Below are 13,678 nucleotides of genomic sequence, written 5' to 3'. Positions count from 1 at the left end.
ACTCGGCAGGCTGTGACTGGTCTCGCCCTGCACTCTCAGTAAATGCTGGTGAAATTGCTCACAGCTTGTTGTAAACACAGTGAACACGCTGTACGCTGCTGTGGCCTTGTGGCGGTCAGAGGTGTGTGGGTGTGTGTGTGTGTGTGTGTGTTTGAGTCTTGTGTCGGTCTGCTGTACGCGCCTGTGTGTGTGTGTGTGTGTGCGTGTGCGTGTGCGTGTGCGTGCGCGCGCATGTGTATTTGAGTGTGTGTGTTTTGAGTCTTGTGGCGGTCTGGTCTGGCTGTCAGTTTGGGCCTTGTTGAAAGACACAGTGAAACAGAAACAGGATCAAATCAAGACCCGTCTGGGAGAACAGAACTGAACACCAACTAAGGGAGTCCTAAAAGACAGGGCCGACGCACTGAACAACTTTACATCTCTACGCCTCTGGGCCCTGTGGACGACAGAATGAAGTGGTGCCTACATAGGCATGGATGTCATCCATTCAACACTACACAGAGAAAATAATGTCATCCCTTAAACACTACAAAGAGAATAGAATGCCATCCCTTAAACACTACAAAGAGAATTGAATGTCATCCCTTAAACACTACATAGTCATGGATGTCATCCATTTAACACCACATAGAGAATAATGTCATCCCTTCAACACAACATAGGTATGGATGTCATCCATTTAACACTACATACAGAATATAAGGTCATCCCATAAATACTACAAAGAGAATAGAATGTCATCCCTTTAACACAACATAGAGAATAAAATGTCATCCCTTTAACACTACATAGAGAATCTTATGTAATCCCTTTAACACTACATAGAGAACAGAATGTCATCTGATCAATATTACATACAGAATAGGTTGTCATAGGGTGCTATCTGAGATGCATCCTAAACCTCACATAAAGCCTCACATGTACCATGTGAAGGTCAGAACTGACAATGTACCACGTAAAGGTCAGAACGGACCATGTGCAATATAAAAGTCAGAACTGACCACGTACAATATAAAAGTCAGAACTGACCACATACAATATAAAAGTCAGAACTGACCACGTACAATATAAAAGTTAGAACTGACCACGTACAATATAAAAGTCAGAACTGACCACGTACAATATAAAAATCAGAACTGACCACGTACAATATAAAAGTCAGAACTGACCATGTACAATATAAAAGTCAGAACTGACCATGAACAATATAAAAGTCAGAACTGACCATGTACAATATAAAAGTCAGAACTGACCATGAACCATTTAAAAGTCAGAACTGACCATGTACAATATAAAAGTCAGAACTGACCATGAACCATATAAAAGTCAACTGACAATGCACCATGCGAAGGTCAAATGATATGAGAAAACACTTTGCTCTTCAGTGGACATGTGTTTGTGTGTGTGGCATTATTGTGTGGGCCTGGTCCCAGGTTGACAGACACATTTGATCCTTTCTTCCTCATGCTGAAGGGGGGAAATGATGTCATGGTCTGAGTGGGTTCAGGTTAAAGCAGGGTCCTCAAAGCGGAATCTGAGGAGGAGAGGGGCGGGGCACTGGTCTTGCACTGATTCCCATGATGCTCTTCATCTACACCCACCACACCGCCAGTCAGTCAGACCTTCAGGACCTCACATCTGAAACATCTGGGCTGATATATCGCTTAAACATGAACTTTGACCCCGCTCCTACACACCTACACTACCTTCCTCTGTGAAACTATGGATCTAAGAAGAGCAAAAACATTTCTTTTGTCACCAAAAATACTAACATTCTTAGACTATTCTAAAATAGTGAGGATGTGCTGTACAGCAAATATAGTGAATATCTCCTTCACCCAGAGAGATGGGGGAGAGATTGGAGCTGGATATCTCCCTCCCCGTGAGAGGACGAGGAAAGATGGGAGCTAGTTATCTCCCCCACCCATGAAGAGGAGAGACACCAGAACATGGGGAGAGCCCAGACAGATGTAATCGTCTGGCCACAGAGCAGAGCAAGCGCCCAGTGTGTGGTGAGTCAGTCAGGTTGGGGGGGGGGGGTGTAGTAGAGGGCCTCCAGAGTGGTGTGGGTGGGCCAATTCATGTTGGGGCCAATTCATTCCTTACTAACATATTCCCGTGCTTCAATGAGCAGATGTGCAGCATTGGACATTTCCCCTGACACGGGTCGTGAACTGATGCTTTTACTTTTTAAGAAAAGCATGTTGTTGCGTCGAAACCTGTAGAAACTCTCCTCACCTGGTCCATTGAGGAAGTCTTTGATGGTCAGACAGGCCAGGGGAGGTGGGATACCAGTCTGACTGTCTGCTTGGCCTGCTACTGTCTGTAGCCAGGAAATACTGTAGTCCAGTGCCTCCGGGAGAGCCTTCCCCGGGTCTGTGGGGCGAGAAAGACCAGGAGGAAATGAGAAACACGGTCAGGTCAGCGTGGATGATACTCCATGACGACGTCTCCCGGACCCCCCCCAACCCCACGCGCGCTCACCGAGACACTGGTAGTCCGAGGTGACCCCCCTTAGGGACACGTCGAACACAGACAACTCCATCTTCTGCTTGCGGTGGTGGCAGCTGAGCAGGGCCGACGGCTGAACCACCTGGAATCAGACTCGTTCATTAGCGGATCACATGACGGTCAGTAGGCGGTCTGTAGACCGTCTGTCTGTGTTTCAACCATGTTTTAAGAGTACATCTGGGGACCAGGAGTCAATGTGAGGACCAGGTTCATTTTAGGCATAAACATTAGTTTATGGAGGTTAAGGTTAGGGTTAGGGTATGGTTTATGTCTAGGGAATAATAAACATGGATCTCTGGGTCAGGGTGAGGTCTCAGGTCCCCACAAGGATAGAAAAACAAATGTGTGTGTGTGTGTAGGAGCCTCTGTGTGTCGATACCTGGAGGTAGAGCAGAGGCTCCAGAACCAGGTCCCCGGCACCCCTCCTCCCCGGCTGCCTCACGATGGTCACCCCCAAGGCATGGCGAGCCGCAGAGCGGCTGGGGGCCGGCAGGGAGTCCAGGGAGAGAAGGCTGCCATGGGGCCCCCGGGACTGGGGACACGTGTTGCTGTTCAGGAGGTCCTCCGCTGTCAGACCTGAGAGGGGCACCTGGGGAGGAGAGGCCACGGTTGGGGAGGTGGAGGCGGGAGGGGTGGAGGGTGAGTCACTAGGGGCCTCCGTCAGGTTTAAAGCCGTCTTCCCCACCCTGTCCGCAACCACCTCCTTCTCGGGCGAGGCAGGAGTGGCGGGTGTCACCTCGGGGGCTTTGGGCGGAGCCGAGCAGGCGTAGGTCATGAGGGACAGCCTGCTGGCGGTCAGGAAGATGTCGAAGGGGATGAAGCTGAGGTTCTTGATGATGGTGGACTTGCGGGAGGGCCTGGCAATGCAGTGGTGCGACGCCCCGCTCTGCTGCTCGATCTGAACGATGCGGATCCGGGCGCTGTCGCTGCCGAAGCCGCTGTCCCGGGCGCCGCCGTCCCGGGCGCCGCCGTGGCGGGAAGACGAGTCCACACCGACGGGCCCTGTGGAGGAGGAACGCTCCTGCTCACCACGATACACCTGGTGCACACACACACACACACACACACACAGACACACACAAGAAACAAATGACCCGCAGAAGAGCAGCTTGAATATAGCAGATTGTAAAAACATCTTAAAACACATGGAGGGATCTTATAATGACAAACACAATTGTGCAATAACAGTGGAAACCTTTTAATAGATAGTTTACCAGGAAATGAATAAACTCGTTTTATGCTTTGTTAGCTCTGCTGCGAGATCAGAACACCAATAAAAGCACTGAGAGGCTTTTGGAGACTTTTGTTTCTTGCTCAGCTTGGTCTTTACAAGTGTACTAACCAAATATCTGGATGAATAAAACCATGAACAAATTGTCCGAAGCAACAGTACGATGTCTGGCCGTAGTTAGAAACTTTAGACGAAAAAAAAAAAACCTCTGAGGCTTTTTCTGTGGTTTACAGTAATTTTGCAGTCCTTACGAAAATGTGCCTTATAGAGCTTTGCCCAGACAGACCAAGCTGAGTGTGAGCAGAGATTGTGACTGGGCTGAATGGGTTGTGTATAAAGGCAATGTTCTGGTTGTTTTCTACAGTTTTCTCTGGGATGGCAACAATGACAGATGTAAATCATTGTGAATATATCCTGGGTTTACTTCCATAATCCAAACAAGCAGAGCTACCAAGGCAGAGCATGGGCCGAAGACGTAACCTGCTTGGCCTGGAGAAACACACGCAGAAACACTAAAAATGTATGAACTAAATTGATTAATTAATACATTCGCAAGAAACAAATAAATAAATGAATGAATAAATAATAGTAGTAATGAATGACCTAAAGTCAACCTGATTCTTGTCTTGGAACAATAGAGACCTTAAGGCCATATGGAAAAAAGGAACTGTCCAAAGTATTTGGTATCAATAAATCTTTATTTCACTGTAAATATTACAGAACCTTTGTCAAATGGCTTTAACAAAATTATTGACATCCTGGATATTTGGTAGTACAGCCCATGGCGAAATCAATCGCAATCAAGCGTTTCCTATAGCAAATGAAGAACTTCCTGTACATCTTTACAGGCAGTTTGGCCCTCTCTGCTCCACTTCTTCAAGTTTTGAAGGGTGCCCAACTATTTTTTCAAGATCTCTCCACAGGTTTCAAATAGGATTTGATCTGCAGACATTACTGGTCACTTCAGAACAGTCCAGTGTTTTGACTTGAGCAAATCCTGTGGGCTTTCTGAAGTTAATTTGAAGCCACTGTACTGCTGGAAGACCCACAACCTTTAAAAAAGAACCTGCTCTCTGGACCTGGGTTAGACATGGTGCTCCAAAATTCCTTGGTATTCTCCAAGAAAGCTCTAATTTAGTCTCATCTGTTCACAGAAGATTGTCCCAGAAGGTCTGAGGCATGTTCAGGTGTGTTTTGGGTAATTGCAGTCAGGCTTTCTTATGTCTCTCTCAGCAGTGGGGTCCTGTTGGGTCCCCTTACAAAAAAACCCCTTCTGTTAAGTTGGCCATGGATGGTTTGGGTTGAAACCGCTGTACCTTTCGTCGGAAGGTCATATGACATCTGTATAACAGTTGATGTACCACCATTCGAACAGTCCTCTGCTGCAATCTTCCATTGAATTTTCTCTGGCAGCCACGTCCAGGTTAGCTACAGTGAAGTGGACCTTAAAGGTCTTGATAACATTACGTGTGGTGGAAACAGGAACATCAAGGTCTCTGGAAATAGACTTGCAGCCTTGAGATGGTCCACGCTTGGATAAAGTCTTGTGTCCCACCTACTCAGACAATTCTCTAGTTTTCCTTCTTTTAACCACGGTAACAGGAGAATGAGTTGTTGCCTCTATTCAATCAGGTTGAAAGTGTATTTTTCATTTTGCAGGCACCAAAGATGATTATAATTCCAAAGGAAGAGAAAATCTGGAAATAAAATTATTTATTTAGAATTTCTTTGTATAATAAGCTAATATTTAGTAAATAATTCAAAGTATTAGATTTTGCTCAACTCCAAAAGATTTATTTGAATTGTAACAGTTTCTTTGAAGAAACTGAGCATTATTTGAATAAAGTGCCCGGGTGCCAATAATTTTGACCAACTGTATACATTTACGTATGTTACGAGAAACAAAAAAACGTACAGCTGCAACCAACTGGTTTCGCTACGAAACTATAAACCCCTCAATGTGGTAAAAGTCCATCAGCAGGTATGCCATGACTGTTTTCTCATATTCTCTCTTCTGTAACATTCAATAAGGCTGCAGCACGAGAAGAGCCTCCCACACGCTATCTGACGCTAATTCGCTGTAATGGCACAACATTGTTCGCAATTAGCTACTGGTGTTCATGAACAGGATGATGATGATTAATCCATAAACAGTCAATTGTTTGAGAAGACGGTTCCCATGTCCGACCCTGTCTTCTGTCCCTTACCCAGATTTGACCAACCTGCATATGGTTCCTATTTCCTCACCTCTCACTCTCTCCGTCTCCCCCCCCCCGCCTCCTTCTTTCTGCCCCCCCCCCACCACCACTCTCTCACCACATCCAGCCTTCTCCTTCCTGTGAATTAAATGTATATTATGCCAGTGAAGAAGATAGTGTTTCAGTCCTCCAGGCGCACACTGAACTCCCTGGCGCAGCATAAAAGACAATGCCTGACTTATTAGATATTTCCTAAACAGTGTCATCAAAGGCTAAAAACAAGATCCCTATAAAGAGCAGCAAAGGGCTTCCATACAAACTCTGTGCCAAAAGCCTCTCTTCCTCAACTAATGAGAAAAGGATGTGCTCTCTCTCCCTCTCTCGCTCCCTCTTGCTCTCTGCAGAAATGTAACATTTTCCGAGCACTGCAGTGGAGGGAAAAGGACGAGGCAATCTGCTCCATGTGTGTTCTGTTAGGGGGAACGTGTATTTGGTGGGGAGGTATTTTAACCCTTCAAAGCCTGATGGGATGTGATGGTCAGAGCATGCGACCACACAGCAGACTGCGGCTACATCCTTTTATTTTATGCACGTTAACCATCCCTTTTCACCACACGAACGGCGACGCACAACATCTCAATGACAATGACTAGGAGAAACGCAGCTTTTCAGTCGTGCGTCGCACACATACATTCATGTTGATCCTTAAGGACAGGTGGCGTTTCAAATGATTTCTATTTTGGTTGCTTCATAGTGTATGACAACAGCTGCCGATATTCCGTAACTTATGGTAAAATGTTGGTTAGAGTTAGGTTAAAATGACGGTCATGCGATCATGTAATTATTCTGGTTTACCTTAGTGTTTTCTACAGCGACTGAGACCACATCTGCAGCATAGTAGCCGGATGTGTTCTAGCAAAGGAAGTCTGGAAGGAAAGCAGGCCCTTAAAAAATGGTTCCAGAGGGTGGTGAAAAATACCACACCTCCATTCCATGTTGGGGGAACTCCATTTGTGGGTTCTTATGTAAAATAAGTGCATTTGGGTAAGCATTCCTGTGTACCGCTGATATGAACATGTGAATGTATGTACAAGATATATCAGTACAGGTAAAAACGACACTATGGAAATGAACTGAAAATGTATGCTTGGTAAAATTCCCTGGTAAGCCTGAAAAATGGAGCTGATCACGTCATACACGCCTCTCCTTGAACTGCCAACCTCTCCTTGAACTGCCACCTTAACGTGGTGGAGGGGTTTGAGTACCCGAGTGACCCTAGGAGCTATGTTGTCTGGGGCTATATGCCCCTGGTAGGGTCTCCCAAGGCAAACAGGTCTTAGGCGACGGGTCAGACTAAGAGCGGTTCAAAAACCCCTTAATGATGATAAATAATTTGTGTCCTGTGACGTCGCCCGGCATGGCGCAGCCGGGGCCCCACCCTGGAGCCAGGCCAGGGGTTGGGGCTCGTTCGCGAGCGCCTGGTGGCCGGGCCTTTCCCCATGGGGCCCGGCCGGGCCCAGCCCGAACGAGCGACATGGGGCCGCCCTCCCGTGGGCTCACCACCCACAGGAGGGACCATAAGGGGTCGGTGCAGAGAGGATCGGGTGGCAGTCGAAGGCGGGGGCCTAGACAACCCGATCCCCGGACACGGAAACTAGCTCTAGGGACGTGGAATGTCACCTCGCTGGCGGGGAAGGAGCCTGAGATGGTGCGTGAGGTTGAGAGGTTCCGACTAGAGGTAGTCGGGATCACCTCTACGCACGGCTTGGGCTCTGGAACCACACTCCTTGAGAGAGGATGGACTCTTCACCACTCTGGAGTTGCCCATGGTGAGAGGCGGCGGGCTGGTGTGGGTTTGCGTATAGCTCCCCAGCTCTGCCGCCATGTGTTGGAGTTTACCCCGGTGAACGAGAGGGTCGTTTCCCTGCGCCTACGGATCGGGGATAGGTCTCTCACTGTTGTTTGTGCCTACGGGCCGAACGGCAGTGCAGAGTACCCGACCTTCTTGGAGTCTCTGGGAGGGGTGCTGGAAAGTGCTCCGACTGGGGACTCTATCGTTCTACTGGGGGACTTCAACGCCCACGTGGGCAACGACAGTGACACCTGGAGGGGCGTGATTGGGAGGAACGGCCCCCCTGATCTGAACCCGAGCTGTGTTCAGTTATTGGACTTCTGTGCTAGTCACAGTTTGTCCATAACGAACACCATGTTCAAGCATAAGGGTGTCCATCAGTGCACGTGGCACCAGGACACCCTAGGCCGCAGGTCGATGATCGACTTTGTTGTTGTTTCATCTGACTTGCGGCCACATGTCTTGGACACTCGGGTGAAGAGAGGGGCGGAGCTGTCAACTGATCACCACCTGGTTGTGAGTTGGATCCGATGGCGGGGGAGGAAGCTGGACAGACTCGGCAGGCCCAAGCGTACTGTAAGGGTCTGCTGGGAACGTCTGGCCGAGTCTCCTGTCAGAGAGATCTTTAACTCCCACCTCCGGCAGAGCTTTGACTGGATCCCGAGGGAGGCTGGAGATATTGAGTCCGAGTGGACCATGTTCTCCACCGCCATTGTCGAAGCGGCCGCTCGGAGCTGTGGCCGTAAGGTCTCCGGTGCCTGTCGAGGCGGCAATCCCCGAACCCGGTGGTGGACACCGGAAGTAAGGGATGCTGTCAAGCTGAAGAAGGAGTCCTATCAGGCCTGGTTGGCTTGTGGGACTCCAGAGGCAGCTGACGGGTACCGACAGGCCAAGCGGACTGCAGCCCGGGTGGTTGTGGAGGCAAAAACTCGGGCCAGGGAGGAGTTCGGTGAGGCCATGGAGAAGGACTATCGGCTGGCCTCGAAGAGATTCTGGCAAACCATCCGGCGCCTCAGGAGAGGGAAACAGTGCCCTACCAACGCTGTTTACAGTAGAGGTGGGCAGCTGTTGACCTCAACTGGGGATGTCGTCGGGCGGTGGAAGGAGTACTTCGAGGATCTCCTCAATCCCGCCGTCACGTCTTCCATTGAGGAAGCAGAGGATGAGGGCTCAGAGGTGGACTCGTCCATCACCCGGGCTGAAGTCACCGAGGTGGTTAAGAAACTCCTCGGTGGCAAGGCACCGGGGGTGGATGAGATCCGCCCTGAGTACCTCAAGTCTCTGGATGTTGTGGGGCTGTCTTGGTTGACACGCCTGTGCAACATCGCGTGGCAGTCGGGGACAGTGCCTCTGGGATGGCAGACCGGGGTGGTGGTCCCTCTTTATAAGAAGGGGGACCGGAGGGTGTGTTCCAACTATAGGGGGATCACACTTCTCAGCCTCCCCGGGAAAGTCTATGCCAGGGTTCTGGAGAGGAGAATACGGCCGATAGTAGAACCTCGGATTCAGGAGGAACAGTGTGGTTTTCGTCCAGGCCGTGGAACACTGGACCAACTCTATACCCTCTACAGGGTGATGGAGGGTTCATGGGAGTTTGCCCAACCAGTCCACATGTGTTTTGTGGATTTGGAGAAGGCATTCGACTGTGTCCCTCGCGGCATCCTGTGGAGAGTGCTTCAGGAATATGGGGTCCTGGGTCCTTTGCTAAGGGCTGTCAGGTCCCTGTACGACCGAAGCAGGAGCTTGGTCCGCATTGCCGGCAGTAAGTCAGACTTGTTCCCTGTGCATGTTGGACTCCGGCAGGGCTGCCCTTTGTCACCGGTTCTGTTCGTAATTTTTATGGACAGAATTTCTAGGCGCAGCCAGGGGCCGGAGGGTGTCAGGTTTGGGGACCACACGATTTCGTCTCTGCTCTTTGCGGATGATGTTGTCGTGTTGGCCCCTTCAAGCCAAGCCGGAAGATGATGCGATGCGATCACGTCATACATATTCTCCGGATGGTTAATGTATGTGATTTGTTTCGGGTCTCTATTTTGAAAGTTTTAAGTTGACGCTTTATTCATAAGACTGTCCCACACTTAAATTGTTTAAATGTAAACTCATCTTGTTTTTGTGGCCAATTTTTGTCATTTTTCATTTGGCGAATTTTTAGTAATTAAATTGTTTTCACCCTATTCAGTGTGTTTCTTTGCATGCTTGGTAAATCCCGGACATTTGACATTTGATATATTTCACCATGTCTCTATCTAATCAACACATAAAATAAACCACTATCTCAAAGAAGAGATCCTTAAAAAATGACTTCCTATTTTAGGATTAACACAATAGAAGATATGCAGTGAATGTAGAATAATCCTTCATTCTAAAAAGTGATATTCTGCACACCAAATGGTCTCACAGGGCTTGAAAATTTTGAGTTTGTGACAAAAACATGCAATTGATTATCCCATTGACAGAAATCCATAAATACAGTGCGCTGTGTGTGTAGTCTGCGGATGTTTCCAAATCACTCCTGTTTCCAAATCATGAAAGCAAAACTCGGACTGGAAATATAAGAGTTAAAATTATCCGGCATAGGTAAAGATCTACAACATCTAGGTCATCATCGGAAAAGGGAAAATAGTTGGGAAGAGACCATGAGAAACCGAGGCACATTGCTGGTTCTTAGCAAGGAAACAGTGTTTACATCAAGGAAACAGGGTTTACATCACTGCACTTACAATCACTACAGAGACACAGTGTATTTTGCTCTTTGCCAGTTTAGCCTGGACGCTGCCTCCTAGCAGATCCTACGTGGGGAAAATATGCAATATGGTAAACAAAAACAGCAGGACATCTGGTAATTAATGTTTTTTTTTTTAAACTGAATGTAGATTCGCACTTAAATTGTCTGAGCTTCTAACTGTCCCTTCTATATACCTCATCCATCTCTACGTACCAACGTCACCTCATCCATTTCTACGTACCTACGTCACCTCATCCATCTCTACGTACCAACGTCACCTCATCCATCTCTACGTACCTACGTCACCTCATCCATCTCTACGTACCTACGTCACCTCATCCATCTCTACATACCTACGTCACCTCATCCATCTCCACGTACCTACGTCACCTCATCTATCTCCAAGTACCAACGTCACCTCATCCATCTCCACGTACCAACGTCACCTCATCCATCTCCACGTACCTACGTCGCCTTATCCATCTCTACATACCTACGTCACCTTATCCATCTCTACATACCTACGTCACCTCATCCATCTCTACTTACCTACATCACCTCATCCATCTCTACATGCCTACATCACCTCATCCATCTCTACATACTTACATCACCTCATCCATCTCTACATCACCTTATCCACATCCACAGACCTAGATCACCTTATCCACAACTACAGACCTACATCACCTTATCCATCTCTACATGCCTACATCACCTCATCCATCTCTACAGACCTACATCACCTCATCCATCTCTACATGCCTACATCACCTTATCCATCTCTACATACCTACATCACCTTATCCACCTCTACATACCTACATCACCTTATCCACCTCTACAGACCTACATTACCTTATCCATCTCTACATACATACATCACCTTATCCATCTCTACATACATACAACACTGTTTCCAAAAAGGTTGGGACGCTGCGTAAAATGCAAATAAAAGAATTATGAAATGATGTGCAAATCATTAATCCCTATATTTAATTGAAAATAGTAAAAAGACAACATATCAAATGTAGAAACTGAGAAATGTTATTGTATTTAGAAAAATACATATATTCAAAAAAAAAGTTGGGACAGGGGCATGTTTATCACTGTGTTGTATCACCTTTTATTTTAACAAAACTCTGTAAGCGTTTGGGAACTGTGGAGATCAATTGCTGTAGTTTTAAAAGTGTAATGTATTCCCGTTCATTCTTGATATTTTAGCTGCTCAACAGTTCAGTTTTTCTACATTATATTTTTAGTTTCATAATGTGCCAAATGTTTTCGATGGGTGGCAGGTCTGGACTGCAGGCAGGCCAATTTAGCACCCAGAGTCTTTTACTATCGAGCCATGCTGTTGTAATACGTGTAGAATGTGGTTTGGCATTGTCTTGCTGAAATAGGCATATGTTGTTCCAAAACCTGTGTATATTCTTCAGCATTAATGGTGCCTTCACAGATGGGCAAGTCACCCATGACATGTTTACTAATGCACCCCCATACCATCACGGATGCTGGCTTTTGAACTGTGTGCTGATAACAAACTGGATGGTCCCCCCCTCTTCTATCCAGAGGACGAGGCGTCCATAATTCCCAAAAATATCACATTTTGATTAGTCAGACCACAGGACAAGTTTCCCACTTTGCCACAGTCCATCTAAAATGTGTTCGGGCCCAGAGAGGCGGCTGTGGTTCTGGATCTGGTTTATATATGGTTTCTTCTTTGCATGGTAGAGTTTTAAGCTCTAGAGCGTCCCAACTTTTTAGGAAAGGTGGTGGTACATCTTATCCATCTGTACATAGCTAGCAGAGATGCAAAGGTACACGTATGTTATAGAACCATTCGGTACACCCCCTACGGTTCAATACGGTATGCTGTCTTTTCCAGTAATTTCCAAAACATGCTTATTGCACAGATGTTGTAGATTCAGATCCACAGAACCAGACACGTAGCTTGTCAACAGGTAAGGCAGGCAACCGCTTGGGGCCCCAAGCAGACAAACTTTACTCCCCAGCAATGTCTCAAAATGTGGCAATCGCAGTGACAACAACCCCCCCCCCCCCCTTAAACAACCAATGACATCTCAGTAGGAAACCTCCCTACAGGCTCCCTAAGAAGACAGTGGATGCTCAAAACAAATATTCTCTCTTCTAACCTCTGTGAATATAAAAACGCTAACAACATATTGTAGCAAGCTCCCATTATCACCTGTCTCAGCCCCAAAGTCTTATGCTGTTATATTATTGTGCTGGGGGAGCAGGGTCAGTTCTCCTTCTCCACTATAAATCCTTGTAAATCTAAGGAATGCATTTTCAAAATGTTCCCTGTCTCCAGCCCTGTTTTAAACTTAGGAGGACATGAGATCTTGGCCCACACCTCCGGAGTACCAGGCTTGAAAGATTTGTTGCTGTCCCTGTCCAAAGTCCTCCTGGTTGTGTTGCAGAACATGACGATATCAGTCATTCACTGATACCAGCCTACGTCACATCAAACCTCTCCCCGGGCACTGTCAAACATTCCATGTTTCTGAACTTCTCCTAAGCTTGCACACCCAAATAAATTGAACTAATTACCCCTCCCTTGATTAGGTGAATCAGATGAGGTAATTTGGGGTGGTGGTCAATCAAAAATGAAAAATAATGACAATCCCCTGAGAGGCTGGTGAGACGTGGAACATCAACCTTGACTTGGAGGATCGGATGTCCTGGTCTCCTGCCACATGATATTCTCCACTGAGCACCGGCAGTGCTGACTCATAGGTCTCAGTAGTGATATGTAATGCTACAGTTGACTGAACTTGAATTGTATTCAGTGAGGACACCGTTCAGCGAGACAGGCGTTACATTAGGACGCTGTTCAGAGAGACAGGCGTTACATTAGGACGCTGTTCAGAGAGACAGGCGTTACATTAGGATGCTGTTCAGAGAGACAGGCGTTACATTAGGACGCTGTTCAGAGAGACAGGCGTTACATTAGGATGCTGTTCAGAGAGACAGGCGTTACATTAGGATGCTGTTCAGTGAGACAGGCGTTACATTAGGATGCTGTTCAGCGAGACAGGCGTTACATTAGGACGCTGTTCAGAGAGACAGGCGTTACATTAGGATGCTGTTCAGAGAGACAGGCGTTACATTAGGATGCTGTTCAGAGAGACAGGCGTTAC

General features: G+C 47.3%; 1 protein-coding gene across 4 annotated transcripts in view; it reads right to left on the bottom strand.

Annotated features, from left to right (window-relative positions):
* The window catches only part of LOC105023524 (vacuolar protein sorting-associated protein 13B), a 366,155-nt gene that overhangs the window by 91,739 nt on the left and 260,738 nt on the right, over positions 1 to 13,678 (bottom strand). For all 4 annotated transcript variants that reach the window (XM_029113576.2, XM_029113574.2, XM_029113577.2 and 1 more), the window contains exons 35-37: positions 2,888 to 3,547; positions 2,482 to 2,590; positions 2,236 to 2,373 (exon numbers count right to left, since the gene is read on the bottom strand). In XM_029113576.2, the coding sequence (XP_028969409.2) occupies positions 2,236 to 2,373; positions 2,482 to 2,590; positions 2,888 to 3,547 (907 nt within the window). The remainder of the gene's footprint in view (positions 1 to 2,235; positions 2,374 to 2,481; positions 2,591 to 2,887; positions 3,548 to 13,678) is intronic.

This window comes from Esox lucius, chromosome 16 (assembly GCF_011004845.1).
Source record: "Esox lucius isolate fEsoLuc1 chromosome 16, fEsoLuc1.pri, whole genome shotgun sequence".
Lineage (NCBI taxonomy): Eukaryota > Metazoa > Chordata > Actinopteri > Esociformes > Esocidae > Esox > Esox lucius.
The sequence above is the reverse complement of the archived record's forward strand: the minus strand, read 5'-3'. Positions and strand labels throughout refer to the sequence as shown.